The sequence below is a fragment of the Pan paniscus genome, chromosome 23, assembly GCF_029289425.2.
Source record: "Pan paniscus chromosome 23, NHGRI_mPanPan1-v2.0_pri, whole genome shotgun sequence".
Lineage (NCBI taxonomy): Eukaryota > Metazoa > Chordata > Mammalia > Primates > Hominidae > Pan > Pan paniscus.
In genome coordinates, this window is record NC_085927.1 from 60,488,383 (window position 1) to 60,504,625 (window position 16,243).

At 58.1% G+C, this 16,243-nt stretch overlaps 2 protein-coding genes across 17 annotated transcripts; both read right to left on the reverse strand.

The window, feature by feature from the left end:
• Positions 1–443: 443 nt before the first annotated feature.
• Positions 444–10,731, reverse strand: CPT1B (carnitine palmitoyltransferase 1B). 13 transcript variants are annotated; one of them, XM_055105538.1, is made up of 21 exons: positions 10,592–10,731; positions 10,102–10,212; positions 9,327–9,486; positions 8,853–8,992; positions 8,386–8,563; positions 8,065–8,166; positions 7,727–7,864; positions 7,564–7,641; positions 6,016–6,123; positions 5,858–5,942; positions 5,059–5,254; positions 4,469–4,654; positions 3,797–3,902; positions 3,600–3,716; positions 2,969–3,133; positions 2,752–2,886; positions 2,485–2,637; positions 1,895–2,008; positions 1,178–1,270; positions 938–1,023; positions 463–684 (listed from the first exon to the last, which is right to left on the reverse strand). In XM_055105538.1, the coding sequence occupies exons 3-20, from the start codon at positions 9,465–9,467 to the stop codon at positions 940–942; spliced, it is 2,319 nt and encodes a 772-aa protein (XP_054961513.1). In that variant the 5' UTR covers positions 9,468–9,486; positions 10,102–10,212; positions 10,592–10,731; the 3' UTR covers positions 463–684; positions 938–939. The 13 variants fall into 13 exon arrangements, 9 of the variants coding, with proteins under 9 accessions (XP_054961512.1, XP_054961513.1, XP_008959749.1 ...); XM_055105537.2 differs by lacking the exons at positions 10,102–10,212; positions 10,592–10,731 and adding an exon at positions 9,590–9,905 and having other exon boundaries at positions 444–684; XM_008961501.4 differs by lacking the exon at positions 10,102–10,212 and having other exon boundaries at positions 10,592–10,724.
• CHKB (choline kinase beta) lies at positions 10,519–14,402 on the reverse strand. 4 transcript variants are annotated; one of them, XM_003804590.5, is made up of 11 exons: positions 14,118–14,402; positions 13,809–13,917; positions 13,305–13,418; positions 12,976–13,109; positions 12,121–12,216; positions 11,914–11,972; positions 11,746–11,827; positions 11,530–11,638; positions 11,283–11,386; positions 10,982–11,063; positions 10,519–10,811 (listed from the first exon to the last, which is right to left on the reverse strand). In XM_003804590.5, exons 1-11 carry the CDS (start codon positions 14,339–14,341, stop codon positions 10,737–10,739), a joined length of 1,188 nt encoding a protein of 395 aa, XP_003804638.1. In that variant the 5' UTR covers positions 14,342–14,402; the 3' UTR covers positions 10,519–10,736. The 4 variants fall into 4 exon arrangements, 2 of the variants coding, with proteins under 2 accessions (XP_003804638.1, XP_008959734.1); XR_610263.4 differs by having other exon boundaries at positions 10,755–10,811; positions 11,283–11,358; positions 14,118–14,341; XM_008961486.4 differs by lacking the exon at positions 11,530–11,638 and having other exon boundaries at positions 11,283–11,358; positions 11,746–11,972; positions 14,118–14,341.
• Between the last annotated feature and the right edge of the window lie 1,841 nt (positions 14,403–16,243).

A 16,243-nucleotide genomic window follows, 5' to 3' on the forward strand; every position in this document is an offset into this window, starting at 1 on the left:
AAAATACAAAAAACTAGCCGGGCGTGATGGCGGGTGCCTGTTGTCCCAGCTACTCAGGAGCTGAGGTACGAGAATCGCTTGAACCCAGGAGGCAGAGGTTGTAGTGAGTCGAGATCGTGCCACTGCACTCCAGCCTGGGCAACAAGAGCGAAACTCCGCCTCAAAAAAAAAGAATAATTATTTTGTATTTACTCTTAACATGATTTTAGCAGCTGAGCCAACCTCAGTGAAGGAGTGTCTGTTGCTACAGGTCATCCTGTGTGCCCTCTCGCAGACATGACCACCTGGCGCCTCAAGACTTCAGGCCTGGGCCTGCAGCCCCTTTCCATGCTGACAAGAAGCTGCGGGGCCCGTGCAGGGTTGTGCCTCAGCCAAGAGGGGTGCCTCACACATGCCCCTGCATGGGAGGAGGTGGGCTCACTCTCCAGCAGACAGACAAACAGAAATGGCCCCAGGGAACAGGTGAAGGTTCTGAGGCAAGTATTTATTCCAAGCAAACACGTGGGCGTGGACAGCTATCTCAGAGCCTACGTCACTCAGCAGAGTCACACATTTCAAAGCAGGTCACACAAGTCCCTCATGAACAGTCTTCCAGCTTCAGCCCTTCTCTTGCCACCTCTGTGGTCTGAGCTGGGGGAGGCGGAGGGCCTCCTAGTTCCCAAACAAAACACAGGTACCTAAGGGCTGAGAGAAAATTACACAGCCTTATTTTTATTAGTATCTATCAAGAAAAAAAAAATCAAAATTCCCTTCCTGCTCCAACCCCACCTCCACCACCTGGGCCCTCAGGGAGCAGCATCTGCCCAGCGAGGACCTGCTGCCGGAGCTGTCCTTGGAGCCTGGGCACCTGTGCACGGCCACCCCTCATGCCTGTGAGCTGCCACAGGTCCCTTCCTCCACAGTGTGGGGACGAAAGGGCAGCTGGCATTTCTCCAACCTTCAGCTGTAGGCCTTGGGAACTTGGAAAAGATCAGCAATGTCCAGCAGGGCTTTGCGGATGTGGTTTCCAAAGCGCTGGGCATTCTGTGGGAGCCAAGAGTTCAGATGCACCTTCAGATATGCACCCACCCCTCTGTTCCCACAAGCAAGGATGCCTCCCCGGCCAAAGACACCTGTGTTCCTGGGCAGCCCCAGGTGGCACCCCTTCCTCAGGCCTGAGCTGTGGCAGGAGACTCACCGTCTCTGAGCTTGAGAACTTGCTGGAGATGTGGAAGAAGATCGTGTTCTCGCCTGCAATCATGTAGGAAACTCCATAGCCATCATCTGCTACCTGAGGGCAACAAGAAGGGTGAAGAAGGCATAAATCAAACCTTGAAGATCTGAAAGCCAAGCTGATATTGTACTTGTTCTTCCCACAAGAGTTGCAGGAACGGGCCCCAGCCCTAGACACTGCATTTTTCCTGAGGACCACCCCCAGGAAACTGTGAAAACCAAAGAATGCTGCCCAGACCCCGCCAAGGGATCTGGGACCTCCCAGTTTCCCTCAGGGGGCTTATTCTCTAGATCACTCCGTCTCTCTCCAGAGGGTTCTCTAGCCTTCTGACAAGCTAGCTCATGTGAAGGTTTCTGTGGGAGACAGCTGCACTCTCTTGGATAAGTAGACTTCAGAAGCACCCAGTGCACTGCCCAGTACCCTGGAAACCAGCCCCACAGTCATGCTTCAGTACCCTGGAAACCACGGTCATGCTTCAGCAGGGAGGTATTTGGGATGGGTGGGTCCCAGGTGCTTGGCTGCCTGAGTCCATAGCTAACATTCTGCTTCCATGCAGGTCTGGGGTTATGCTCTCCTCTAAGCAAGGTGCTCCTGCCTCTCGTCTGACCTCAGGGCCTGCACTCGCCACTGAAACCCTCAGGGCCCTGGTGCTGCCCACCCACCCCCTTCAGGAGCACTCACAGGGCCAAAGCCACCTCCAGCGCCCAGGTGATTGGGGTGCTGCTCTGGGTCGAACATGTGGATCTGGGATTGGGGGATCTGGCTGGTGGAGAGACGCCAGGGTTCCGAGAGCACCTGCAATGGAGGCCGCAGCTGGTCAGAGGCCACAAAGCACCTGTCCAACACGTGTCTGCGACCTACTCTGAGCCAGACACGGTTCTGCTGAGGGTGCAGGAGCTCCCTGGCCACCACCCCGTGGTCCCCTGTGCATCATGCCACATAAGGCTTGTGTGAGCTGCCCAGCCCTCCCTCTGGCTCTGCCTCTCCCCCACATAGCCTCACTAGTCTCAATAGTGCTGTCACCACCTGACAGATCATATATTTGTCTGTTCTCTGTCACAAGGACACCAACACCACGAAGAGGATGTTGCTCCTGCTCAGTCCCAGGACCACAGGCCCAGGTGGGGTGTGGGCAGGAAAGCTGGCCCAGCCCTCCAGGGAGCTTCAGGGGAGCGAGCCAGGAAAACAGGCCGTGCTCCATCATGAGATGGCCCAAGCCCTGCGTGTAGGAGGGCAGTGGGACAAAGGACACACCCAACAACGGTGCTGACCTCAGCAAGGAAAGGAGAGCTGACTCCTAGGTACTTGGAGACCAAGTAAAGGCAGAAGAGGTGCCTGTCGATCCCTGCCCCGGTCATGGCCAGGCGGTACATATTCTGGTGCTTCTTAGCAGCCTTCTGGAAGAGATCTCGCAGGTCTGCTTTCTGCGGGGCAGAAGTAAAGGGGTGAAGAGTAGCCATGGCCCTCCAGGCAGACAGGAGGCAGAGGGGGCACCTCACCCGACGACTGTGACCCCCACATGGGCAGAGGACACTTACCGTGTGGGACCCCTCCATCATGGCCTGCACAAAGGCTGTGGACTCGCTGGTACAGGAACGCACAGTCTCAGTCCGTCCCTCCCGGAACATTCTGGTCATTGAGGCCTCATAGGTCAGGCAGAACTTACCCCTGTCCTGGGATATACAGAGGGGTGAATCTGGCAGGTGGACCCTGGTACCACCCTGCCCTCTCAGCAGCGGGAGGCGGGGCTCCTACCCGGAAGTGAGCCAGCTGCAGCGCGATCTGCACAAAGGCATCAGGGCTGGTCCGGCACTTCTTGATGAGGCCTTTGCCAAAGGGCAGGAACTGGAAGCAGTACAACTCCACGTCGTCTGCCAACGCCTTGGCCACCTGGTAGGAACTCTCGATGACCGCCTGGCACTGCCAAGACATGGGAAGGGTCAGCTGAGGGTAGGACTCTCCAAGCAGGACTCTGGGTCATGTCTAGGAGGCATGACGTTTAGCTGGTGGAGAAAGGGCACAGCCGGCCAAGACATCTTCAGGAGGAGGGTACGCAAAAGACAATCTGAGGGAGAATCAGCCCCCAGAGACCGGGCTCAGCTTTGTGGGTAAGAGGGAAGTGCTGAAAATGCTCCAGGGGCCTGTGAGTGCCTCCTCCATCTCATGGCTGTCTCTAAACACAGATGGCCCCAGGGGCGGTGGGTGGTCTCTGTCCTCCCTGAAGCCAGTTTGGACTCTACAGGTATCCTGAGACGTGCCCTGTGCCTTCCCGAGGGCTGGGCCAGGCAGTGGGGCCAGCAGGGGAGGAGGAGGCTCAGGCCTTGTCGGGGTTGTACCCACCTGCTGCTTTGTGGTCTCACACCTGCTCTGGGAGCTTCCAACCCACCTGTTTTGGAATGTCCCACTGCAGCCGTGTAGGAGGTGCGAGCGCAGGGTTCGGTTTGCCCAGGCAGTGCCCGGTCTCCGTGTAGCCCAGGTGGAAGCTGTCTGTGCCCAGGACAAACTGCAGGGAGAGGATGAGACTGAGAGGCTGGCCTCATCCCCTACAGCCTCCCCTGCAGGTTCCCTCTGCAAGGCTATTACCTCCCAGAGGTGCCCAATGATGGGAGCATCTGCCCACGCATGCTCTGCATTGAGACCCAACTGGCCATTCTTGAAGGAAATGAGAGTGAAGGATTTGTCAAACCACCTGCAGGAAGAGTAGACACATGAAGAACCAAAGCTGGGAATGTCCAGAGGAGCCTGACCTGCAACCCCAACCTTTAACCCTAATTACTAACCCTATTCTCTCTCTCTTTTTCTCTCACTTTTTTTTTAAATTGAGATGGAATCTTGCTCTGTTGCCCAGGCTGGAGTGCAGTGGTGTGATCTTAGCTTCCCATAACCTCCCGGGTTCAAGGGCTTCTCCTGCGTCAGCCTTCCGACTAGCTGGGATTACAGGTGCCTGCCACCATGCCTGGCTTTTAACCCTATTCTATAACCCAAACCCTAGCCTTTAACCCTAGCCACTAGCCCTACCCAACCACTAATCACAATCCTAACTACTTTTATGAAGGGGTCTCGCTCCGTTGCCCAGGCTGGTCTTGAGCTCCTGCACTCAAGTGATCCACCTGCCTTGGCCCCCAAAGTGCTAGGATCACAGGTGTGTGCCACTGCACCCAGCTCATAACCCTACCTTCTTTTATCTTTAATCCTCTAACCATAACCCTAACTTTTAACCTTAAGCTGTAACCTGTGGGGCTGGGGCTGCCGTACCTGTTGTAGCAGTTGCCATGTAGCAGGGCCTTGCCATAGAGGCTGAGGCTGGCCTCATCTTCGGGGTCATAGCAGTAGGATTCCTCATCCAGGGCCACGAAGAAAGCGGCACGCTCGATGGCCTCCAAGGCAGCCTTATTCTTTCCAGAGCTAAAGAAGGCCTGGCGTGCCTGCGCCCACTCCACCCTGAAGCATGGGGCAGGGTAAGCAGTGGGCACGTGGACTTGGGATGAGGGTGCCTCTGAGGGCCTGGCTGGACCTGGAGATGGGGGTGGGGTGCCAGGCTGGGCCTGGAGGTGTTGGGGTGCGTGCCAGGCTGCGCCTGGAGGTGGGGGTGTGTGTGCCAGGCTGGGCCTGGAGGTGGGGGGTGCTAAGCTATTTTGGAGGGTGTCCCCACCCTCTGCACACTTCACCTGGCTGCCACCCGTCAGAGGTAGGTTATGCTGGCTGTCCTGCTGCCATGACCACCAATGCCCCTCCCCTAGTTGTGCCTCCAGCCTCCAGTTCCAGGGTGGCAGGCAGGGCCATGCTCCTCTCCTCACGGAGCCCTGAACTCAGGGTGGGGACAGTCCCTCCCCAGAGGCCAATACCTTCCTCCTGCAGTGAGGGCTGCCAGCTTCTCCTCCCCAGGCTGAGGTGGGGAGGGGTCGTCCAGGATCCTCTGGAACTGCATCTCCAGATCCTGAGGCTTGAGCAGACGGGCGCCCTCATAGAGCCACAGCTTGAAGAAGCGTCCCTTGTGGTAGACAGCCACGTGCCGGCTGTCTGAGAGGTGCTGTAGCACATCTGTGATACAGGCCACGGGCAAGCTGAGGCGGGGCCCCCAGCTACATCCTGGGAAGGGCCCACTTCCCATGCACTAGGTGACCCCTGCCAGACCCTGCTTTGCTCGGCCTCTGCCTGGGCCTTCCTGCCCCCTGGATGGGATCCGTGTGTCCTAAACCAGGCCCTGTGCTGGGTGCTTCCACTCTCTCTCACGTAACACCAACAACAATCCTATAAAGTATTTCACAGAAGAGGAAACGACGCACTAGAAGGTTGTGCAAACCGCCTAAGGATACAGTGTCAGAAGCAGGGAAGGCTGGGTGCGCCCCTCCCCTCCTCTGCCGGCTCCATGGCAGTGCCGGGTCTGTCCTAAGCTTTGGGCTGCAGCAGGACTCCCTTCACCATGCACAGTGAGCCCCGGAGGGGAGGGGCTCTGCTCTGGGCCCTGTGGGGTCCCTGTGCCAGCATCATGCCTGTAAACAATGGATGTCTAGTATCTGTGACAATTGACTACTGTTCACAGTTTCAGGACCCTGAGACACTGGGGACGCTTGGTGATGAGCAGGCAGGAGGGCAGTGAGCCAGCCAGATGGCCCACAGGTAGCAGCGAGGGGGCTCAGTTACCTGTGTCCTTGCCCGGGATCCGAGTGGTGTTGAACATCCTCTCCATCTGGTAGGAGCACATGGGCACTATGCCCAGTGCCATCACCTGAGGGAAGGCCCAGCATGGCTCAGACTCAGGTCTCCCCTCCCATCCCACCTTCAACCCTGACGCAACTCACAGGCTTGATTTCTTCACGGTCCAGTTTACGGCGATACATGATCATGGCGTGGATGATGTTTCCCAGGCGGGCTGCCTGCACGTCTGTATTCTTGACGAGCACAAGGTCCTACAGAGGAACAGAGCCCGCGGGGTGGGGGCCTCTGTCTGGGTGTCACCTGAGTCTTGCTGACCCAAGGACCAATCTATTCGGGGGCCTGAGGTGTTCTGTCTCCCTCTTCCAGTACATCCTGCACATGCTGCCGGGGTGAACCTCCAGAAATGCACAACTGATCGCAGTAACCCTCTGCTCCAGCTTCAGCCTGAGCTGCTTTATTCTTTATTTTTTAGAGTTAGGGTCTTGCTCTGTCGCCCAGGCTGGAGTGCAGCGGAACAAGCATGGCTCACTGCAGCCTCAAATTCCTCGCCCTAAGTGATCCTCCTGCCGCAGCCTCCTGAGTTGCAGGGATTAGAGTCATGCACCACCATGCCTGGCTCTGAGCTTCCTTTTTATTTATTTATTTATTTATTTTTATTTTTAAATTTTTATTTATTTATTTTTCTGAGACAGAGTCTCGCTCTTGTCACCCAGGCTGGAGTGCAGTGGTGCGATCTCGGCTCATTGCAAGCTCCACCTCCCGGGTTCACGCCATTTGCCTGCCTCAGCCTCCCGAGTAGCTGGGACTACAGACGCCCACCACCACGCCCAGCTAATTTTTTGTATTTTTGGTAGAGATGGGGTTTCACCGTGTTAGGATGCTCTCGATCTCCTGACCTTGTGATCCACCTGCCTCGGCCTCCCAAAGTGCTGGGATTACAGGCGTAAGCCACTGCACCCAGCCCGAGCTGCCTTTTTATAAGCTATTTTATGTGCTTGTATTCTAGTTCTTTTGCTTTGATAAAGGGGTTCTACCACTAAAAAGCAGTTTAAAACCTCTGCTATGGACAAATTGTGTGTAAATTCCTGGAAGGACAGCTTATGGAGGAGAATTCCAGTAGGCTCTGGCGAGTCAAGTGTGCTTTGGACCGTGGGAAAGGAGAGAAGAGGCGTGCCATACAGCCCAGGTGGCTGGGAGACCCAGAGACTCAGAAGGGCCAGTTATATGGGGCAGAGGCAGACTGTGACTTCCTGAGCTCTAAAAGCAGCAGCCTGGCCTCCATTCTGCTGTCCGGCTCTGCAGAGGGACACAAAGCAAGACACGTTCTAGACAATTCCCTGGTTATGGTGTCAGGACAGCTGGGAACCCATTGCCAGGAGGCCAGTGAGGAAACCAAGGAAAGAGGTGACAGAGCCCGAGCTGGGCAGGGGCAGTGACCCCAGGACTCTGAGAAGCGGTGGCAGGCTGGCGGTCTCCACTCTCCTCATCCTTAGGATCCCCATTGCCCCTAAGCTGCTTCTGGACTCTTCTAGGATCTCCTCTCTCTCTTCCCTTTCCCTCAGGCCTCACTCCATAACCCCCACTTGCCCACGGAAGCTGCTACTAGAGCTCCAGGCTGTCCTCCAGGTCCTTTGCCTTGGAGCTGGGACAGAGCTGAGCACGCGTGGGGACCTGGGGGCTCCAGTTCATACCATGACATAATAGTTGCTGTTCACCATGAGAGGGCTCCTGCCTCGAAGGTAGATGTACTCTTCCCACCAGTCACTCACCTGTGGGCAGGTGGAAGGTTAGAGCTGGGGCGGGTGCAGCCAGGACACATGGCAGGTGACAGTGAGCCCAGGGGCACGAACTTACATAGTTACTTGCCCACCATGACTTGAGCACCAGGTATTTCTGCAGCCTGGGGGCAGTCTTGTCCTGGAATTCTTTGGCCAGCAACTCCATGCGGTAATATTCCTCATCATCCAACAAGGGGCGCACAGACTCTAGGTACTGTCCAGCCAGTTATCATCACCGTGGGGCCAGATGGCAAGGGCTGCCTCTATCTTAATCCTCTTCCCATCTCTCCCTCCTCACCCAGCCCCATTATTCTCAAGCCCTTAAGGCCACTCTTTGCACAGAACCTTATATTTGGAAACATCTCCTGAATCCAACCTCCCCTGCCCACTGGGATGCCCAAGCGAGGCCCTCACCCGCTGAATTGTGGCTGACACCCTGGGCACAGGAAGCTTGGGCAGAGATGTCTGGAAGGTGTAGAGCATAGGGTGCCGGCTGGATAGAAGGCGGATACACATCTGGGGGTACAGAGCAGAGTGCTGGGGTGGGAGCCAGTGGAAAAAATGGAAACCAACCAGCAACTCCCTGAGACCCTCAGAGCCATCCCAGCCCCTCCAGGACAAACCACACACCAGGCACCAGTGCCCTGTCTGCCTCTCCCCTCTAGCTCAGAACCCCAAAGGAGTCCAAAGAGTCTCAACCCAGGTGCCTGAACCCCTCCACTGGCTGCTGCTCACAGCCCAGATCCTGGTCAAGTTGCTGGTCTTGCCATGCATCTCAAACATCCACCCATGGTAGCAGAGAAGCAGCTTCAGGGTTTGGCGGAAGAAGAAGATGCCCGTCACCCAGACGCCCGTGGAGAAGATGGCCATGCTGAGAAGTGCCCGGGTCTGCGGGGTCTGGTAGGGGCCACACCTATTGGAGAGGGGCAAGGGCTGCAGGGGGTCCTCTTGAGGCCACCCTCGGGTGGCTGTGAACTGTCTCAGGGGAGACACCAAGGGGAAGAACCTCCCTGGGCACACTCATGTCTGACTGCATCAAATGAGCTGATGTAGGGCTAAGACAATGGTTGTCATAGGGGAGGGCTGCCCCGTGACTGCCAATGGCTGCTGTCCTGTATCTGCCCAGCTCAGGAACCTCAGCCTTGGGAGCTGGGCCCAGCCCTCCCTGGCGGCACCTGTGCTCTTCCAGTTTCACTCCTTACCCCTGAGGGAGGCATCTCTGGATGCAACTGACCAGCCCCAAGGAGACGTCCACGTTGCAGAAGGAGGAACCCACTGTTGCCATGATGACGACCAGCCAGCTGGTGGGGCTGCCAGGGTACACGCCCCTGAGGATGCCATTCTGTGGGCAGAAACAGGCGCCCTTATGGAGCCGGAAGGCGGGAGGTTAGCCTGCCTGTGAAGTCTTGGGAACTGGCTCCTGGTCTTGGCCTGGAAGGCTTTCTCTCCTGATGCCCTGCTGTGCTCCTTCCTCCGCCACACCCACAGCTCCCTGTGTCCGACCACATCCTGTGCACCCCTCTGGTGTCTGTACTTCCACAACCTGTACCGGGCAGAAGTGCCAGCCAAGGGGGCAGTGAGGGACCCTAACAAAGCGCTTAACAGCTGACAGCCGGCCTCTGCCTACGCTCTGAGCGCTCCGTTCTACACCTGCTGGGAGAAGCACCTGTGCGCACCTTGATGCGGATCAGGCGTTTCTTCCAGGAGTTGATCCCAGACAGGTAGACGTGTTTCAGGGCCTCCCGACTGAGCCGGAAGTCGACCCCGTCTGGGGTCACCGTGAACTGGAAGGCCACGGCCTGGTGAGCTTCCGCCATCCTGGGGGTTGGTCGGCACCTAGGACGGGGGCAGATGGGTCCGCGGGCTCGCTTAGGCCGGCCCCGCCGCCAGCCGCGCCGAGACGCCCCCAGCCAGTCCGCGACCCCTCGCGCCCCCCTACCCCGCGACTAGCGGCTGCCCCCGGCGCGCGCCCCCCGCCAGGCCAACCGCCGCCAAATCCTCGCGCCAGCCTTCCGGGTGGGCACAGCCACTGTGGTGCAGGGGATTTGGGCCTTGAAAGCTCCAGGAGCCCCAAGGACGGTGAAGGGCAGCCTGGAGTTGGGGGGCGTCAGCGAGGGCGCGGGCAGGGGAGAGAGGCGCCCCTGGAAGTGGAGCCGGCCTGGACAGAGGCAGGGTTCGGGAGCCCGCCCTTCCCCACCCGAGCGCGCGGGCCCCAGCGCCGTCCTCGCCCCTGTGCAGGGCTGAGGGCCCAGACCCCCGCGGGCCGCCCTGTGCCGGCCCCTACTCACAGCTCGGGTTCACTCCTGTCCGTGCGTGGGGCCAGCCACTCTGGCCCGTGTCCCCACGTCCTTCAGGCCTAGCCACCCCCGCCCTACCCTCACCAGGAACCTGACACCTACTCCCAAATCGGGGTCGGGGAAAAACGTGGGGCGAGAACCAGAACCCACCCACCTTCCGCGGTGGGAATTGCAGGGCGCGGCTGGGTTTCTGTGCGGTGAAGGTTGCTCAAAGGTCTGGGAGCCTGGGGGGCCCCAGAGTCTCGTGAGGATGGTGGCATTAGAGCTAAAAATAGCCAAATGTAGGGAAAAGGTCACCGATGTGTCAGCTGCTGCCTGTTCTGGGATCGCTGGTGCTCCGGGCGGCATCCCCACCTCAGGGTCGTCTTCATACCCCCAACACTCTCCTTCTCCTCCCCAAGTCCTAGTATTTATTATTCTAAGCTGCAGCCAGGGGACTGGGGAGGGATGGGGGACCCCAACTGGCAGCATGAACCCTAACCACTTTCAATCCCAGAACACTGAAGAGTCCCTTTGTGTGTACTGCTCAGTTTGGTACTTTCTGCTGCTGCTCAGCAGGGCCAGGACAGGGTGCGAAGAAGAAGCTTGTTTATTGTGTTACATACACAGCACGGGGCTCTGGCCTGCCAGCCATGGGGACCTACTCAAACTCAGGGACAGGCCGGTCTCCTGAACCTCAGTTTCACTTGGGGGCTCAGCCCGGTCGCCAGGGCCTTCTGCTCGTTGTTCCTCCCTCCAAGGTCCTGCCCTGGAGGCTCCAGGAGAAATCCAAGGAGTGGGAGGGTGGAGTCAGGATGAGGAGTGGACACTGGTCAGCTGCCCCTTCTGCTGGAAGTAGAACTGGAACCGAGACTGGGCATAGTCCTAGGGAAGGAAACCCACCCCACACAGTGGTGAGAAGACGTGGGACCAGCATTCTACATCCACCTCAGGCTGCCCACAGCCACCCGGGACTCCCCAGGCCTCCTGGAAGAGTGTGGCTGCTGCTGCTCCCCAGCCCCCCAGCTAGCATTCCCATCCCTAGGGTCACTTACCAAGTAACCAAATTCTATGGTGGACATGGATGCCTGGAGGATGGACCACAGACCCCAGAAGAAATGGGATGCCAGAGCATACCTGGGGGGAGGGCAGGAAAAGGAGGGGCATTCAAGAGCATGTCTAGCACTGCTTGGATCCCCTCACCCAGGTTGGCCAATCCCTACAGTTTTAACTTCTCCCCCACTGTCCTAACTCCACTCTCCACAGCCACCTTCCCTGCAGCTTGATAAATCTGCCTCTTCCCCAATCCCTCTTTCCTCTGCTCTGCCCTACCCCACCCTGCCCCTCCTTCCTCACCGACTGACTTCTACCAGCAAATCTTCTTCCAGTTTTCTCTGCTCCTCTTGGGAGAGGGTCTCACCTTTCTTTGCCTCTGCCAGGTAATGACGAATAAAATGCAACTACGATCAATGGCCAAGAGTCAGGAATTGGGGAGACTATGGAGTATTTCCCAGGTAACATCCTTTCCGGCCATTCCTTCCAGACTCCACCTCCCTCCTTCCTCACAGGATGGGTCCTGCTCCCCAGCCTCTGGCCCACATACCTGCTGTTCTTGAGTGGGGTAGTCTGTGGGCCTTGCTTTGTAGAAAGGCCATTCCTCGTGAGTATAATCATAAACCCACTCACAAAAATGGTTCCCAATGTCAAAGCCCCTGGGAGAATAAGGTGGACATTCAGTCCCCAAATGCCCTGGGCAGCTGGCCTGTTTTCAAGAGCCCTATGGGAACAGATCTATGGGAAGCCATCTTTCCAGCCTCACCTATAGTTATAACTGCTGTACTCGAAGTCCACCAGCATGAGGCTGTCAGCATTTTCTGGCTCTGAGAGCAGCAAGATGTTCCCTGGGGGAATGGGGTGAGGTTCTGCTCACTCCAGAGCCCTCTGGCTCTTCCATCTTGGGTTAGGAGACTCAGATGCCTTCTCCTACCTTCCTGGATGTCATTGTGGCAGAAGACAACTGGCGATGGGGTAGACTCTAGTAACTTCCTACAGGGGTATGGGAGCATGGGTCCTGAGCAGGAGTGACTAGAGGAGGATCAGAGCCACCCTAACAGTCCAGGCCCTGACACCAGCCCTCAGCAAATACTGGAAGGGCGGACACCATTACCATTAGCCTTGTCCTGCCTGCCCTCACCTGAGGTTGCCCATCTCATCCTTCAGGCTGTACATCTCCAGCAGGTTCATCTCAGGGAGGCCAGTTGGGGGCAGGTCCTGGATCTGTTTTAGGTACCTGAAGCCCAAAGAATAGGATACACTGGCTCTGCTATTCTTTCCCACCCCTCTCCTATCTACCCCTCAGGCCAGACTACTGCACCCCTGCTCCTATCACTGTGTGACTTGTCCGGTAATCATTTCTTTTTTTCTTTTGAAATGGAGTCTTGCTCTGTCACCCAGGCTGGAGTGCAGTGGCGCGATCTTGGCTAACTGCAACCTCTGCCTCCCGGGTTCAAGCAATTCTCCTGCCTCAGCCTCCCGAGTAGCTGGGACTACAGGTGCATGCTGCCATGCCTGGCTAATTTTTTTGTATTTTAATAGAGACAGGGTTTCACTGTGTTGTCCAGGCTGGTTTTGAACTCCTGAGCTCAGGCAATCTGCTCACCTCAGCCTCCCGAAGTGCTAGGATTACAGGCATGAGCCACCGTGCCTGGCCTTGGCAATCATTTCTTTTTTCTTTTTTTGTTTGGTGTTTTGAGACAGAGTCTTGCTCTCACCCAGGCTGAAGTGCAATGGCATGAGCTCAGCTCACTGCAACCTCCGCCTCCTGGGCTCAAGTGATCCTCCCACCTCACCCACCTCGGCTCCCAAAGTTCTGGGATTACAGGCATGAGGCACTGCATGTGGCCTCTGGCAAGCATTTCAAAGCCTGTTCTGTGACAGCCCATGACATCAGATCCACTCAAGTGGAGGGCTGGATAGAGCCCCCGACACATCCGCTGGCATGGAGGTTCAGCTCAGGTGTACAGGAGCCCTGAGGAGGCTCCTGACTCACCGCTCCATGGTCCCAAACAGCCAGTGGGGCTCCTTGGTGAAAGGCATCTCCATGCCATGAAATTGCGCCATCTTCGTGGCAATGGCTGCTGACAACACTGGCTCTCGAAGCTCTTGAGTTTTCAATGGCCGACTCTGCACCCAGGAAGCTATCAGGGTGGTGATGGGGCTGGGGCAGGAGGGGGAAGGGCTGGGGCAATGAGGGGAGGTCAGGGTTTTGGGGGAAATTCCCTACTTGGGGTGAGGGATGTGGAGGCAGACATTGGGCACTGGGGTAGGGTTAGGGGGTGGAGGTGCCTTGGGGAGGAGAGGGTAGGACTGGGCCCGTACTGGGATGTACTGTTCCAGCCGGCCCTCTGGGAAGACTCCGTACAGCTGGGGCCCCAGCGACCGCTCCGCAAGGATGGCGAACATCACGCTTTCTAGCACCAGGGAGTCCACGCCCTGAAAAAGGATGGACAGCAAAGGGGCCAAGGCAAAGTGGCACAGGGACACACATGAGGGCTCGCCTTCCTCCCACCAGAGCTGCGACTTCTGATCCAATTGCCTGGAGGCTCTGGAGCACAGGCTTTAGCGTTGGTCTATTTTTATTTAGAGATGGGGGTCTCGTTATGTTGTCCAGGCTGGTCTCGAACTCCTGTGCTCAAGTGATCCTCTCGCCTCAGCCTCCCAAAGCTCTGGGAATACAGGCCCAGGCTTCGGTGTAATGAGGTAAGTGTTACTCAGACCGTGAACCTCGGTGTCCTCAACTGCGCAATGGGAACAATACTACCCGCATCGCGTAAGCGACAGGCCCTAAAGCCACTGGCGCTGCGGCGCTCACACCCCCCTCACCTGCAAGATGGCTCCGTACAGCCGCAGGAGCACCTCCCGGGGCTCCTCGCCAACGCTGGGCAGGTGGTCCGGGAGCGAGCAGCGGAAGAGCAGGTTGCTGAGGCCTCCGCTGCAGACCCACACCAGGCGCGCTCAGCCCGCGGCCGGCCCTACCTGCCGCGGCCCCGGCCCCCTCCCGGCCAGGCCGGCCCCGCCCCGCCCCAGGCGCGGGCGCAAGAGGGGGGCGAAAACATGGAGCATCCTGAGGGCCCCGCGGCTGACCCCTGACCCCGATCCGCGCACCGGAGAGGCTGACCCCTGACCTCCCACCTCACGGGGTAAACCCTCAGCTCCTCGGGCTGCACTCGGCGCCAGGCCCCGCCCAAGTACTCCCGGCACCATTGGTAGGCTCGGCGCTCGGCGTCACGCGACAGCGACGAGGCGCGCCGCCGTTTTGGGGTAGTGTCCGGGCACTTAGACTGCTGCAAGCCGTCTTTGGCCAGGCAGCCGCCAACAGCCCCGCTTCCGGCCACAGCTGTCCCCTCGGCCGCCATGGCGCGGGCTCGACCGGGCCCCAGGCCAGGCTGCGCGCCGCTCCCTTCGGACGGGCTCGGTTCCTTCCGGCAGCGCTCGGCTCCTCTTCCGGCCGGCCTGGGCTTCTCCGGTCATACTCGGGTCTCTCCGGCTCTATTCGGCTCACGGCTGCGGCGCTCGGCTCTCTCCGTGCCCCGGCCCGGGGGCTCTTTCCGAAGGCCGAATTCCGCAGATCTCTGCCGGGCCCCGCCCCTATGGGCAAGGACCAATGGTCTCTCTCTGGGCGGGGCTGCTGTTGGACGGCCTGGGCCAATCCGAGGCGCCGGAGGCCAATCAGGTGGCGGAGCGGCGCGTGCGCGGGCGAGGAACTGCCCGGGCGCGGTACCGTCCGGGAAGACCGGAGAGGAGCTGCGTCTCTGCCCCGTGGGAGCCGGCGGGGCGGCGGGGCGGCGGCTGCAGCTGCAGCTCCGGCGCGAGGGCTCCCTTGCCGGGCCCTCTTCCCCGACCCCTGGGGCGCTCCGACAAGGAAGAGCCGTCCAGCGCGCGTCCGTCCTGAGCGTGGGTGAGGCCTGGAGGAGGCGCGCGCGCTAGGCAGGGCCGCACAGCGCGGGCAGAGTGCGGGATGCGGGCACCCGGTGGGTACGCAGTAAACATTTGCTGAAGGAATGTGACCCTTGGGACAGTTCCGATGACTCCAGTTGCATAAATGCCCAGTCTACACGGGGACTCCCTGGCCGGTAGAGCCGCACCTCTGAATGAGGAGTCTTTTGCTGCCCCGCTTGAGATGCGCGTCTTCATTCATTCCCCTCTCCCCCTATCCTCCTCGTCTCCTCCAGGCCTAGAACCAATTACAGAGTCAAACCCAAGAGCAGAAGAAAGTGAAGACTGGCAGCTTGCCGCAGCCCCCTCCTCGGCCCGCGCACCTCACATTGAGGGCGTCCTGATTTAAACGCGTGCCTCCTGCATTTCTGCTTCTGCCCCAGGCTAGAGCGGCGACCAGGAACGCTGGACCCACAGAGATTTGTGGCAATGTCTGTCGAACCATGGTGTTCTTTGGGGCATCTGACTAGAGTATTGTTTGATAACCAGAAAGAAATAAAAAATTGGTGATCACAAGGCTAATGTCACTTGCTGCAGTGGAAAATCATGATCATTCTGTTTAAATCTGAGTCAGTTTTGAGACCTAGAGCCCATTAATTGACAAGGAGGCTTGGTTCCTCTCAGGAAGGATCTTACAATACCAGCATCTGAGCATATACCAAGAAATATCCTCCAGTCCTTCCCTAAAGGGACCTAGAGCCACTTTAAAAAGTAACTGGTCCGGGCGCGGTGGCTCACGCCTGTACTCCCAGCATTTTGGGAGGCCGAGGCGGGCGGATCACTTGAGGTCAGGAGTTTGAGACCACCCTGGCCAACATAGCGAAACCCCGTCGCTACTAAAAATACAAAAATTAGCCGGGTTTGGTGGCTTGTGCCTGTAATCCCAGCTACACGGGAGGCTGCGGCATGACAATCTCTTGAACCCAGGCCTTGTTGCCGCGAGCCACTGCACTCCAGCCTGAGCGACAGAGTCAGACTCAGTCTCAAAAAAAAAAGAAAAAGAAAAAGAAAAAAAACTGATTCTTGCTGGGGGCAGTGGGTCACGCTTGTAATCCCTGCACTTTGGGAAGCCGAGGTAGGAGGATCGTTTGAGCCCAGGAGTTTGAGACCAGCCTGGGCAACATAGCAAGAACCCGTCTTTACAAAAATTAAAAGATTCGCTGGGCGTGGTGGCAGGTGCCTGTGGTTCCAGCTACTCTGGATGCTGAGGTGAGAGAATCACTTCAGCCCAGGAGGTCAAAGCTGCAGTGACCTGTGTTCACGCCACTGCACTCCAGCCTGAGCAACACAGCAAGACTGTCTGAACAGCAACAACAAACACA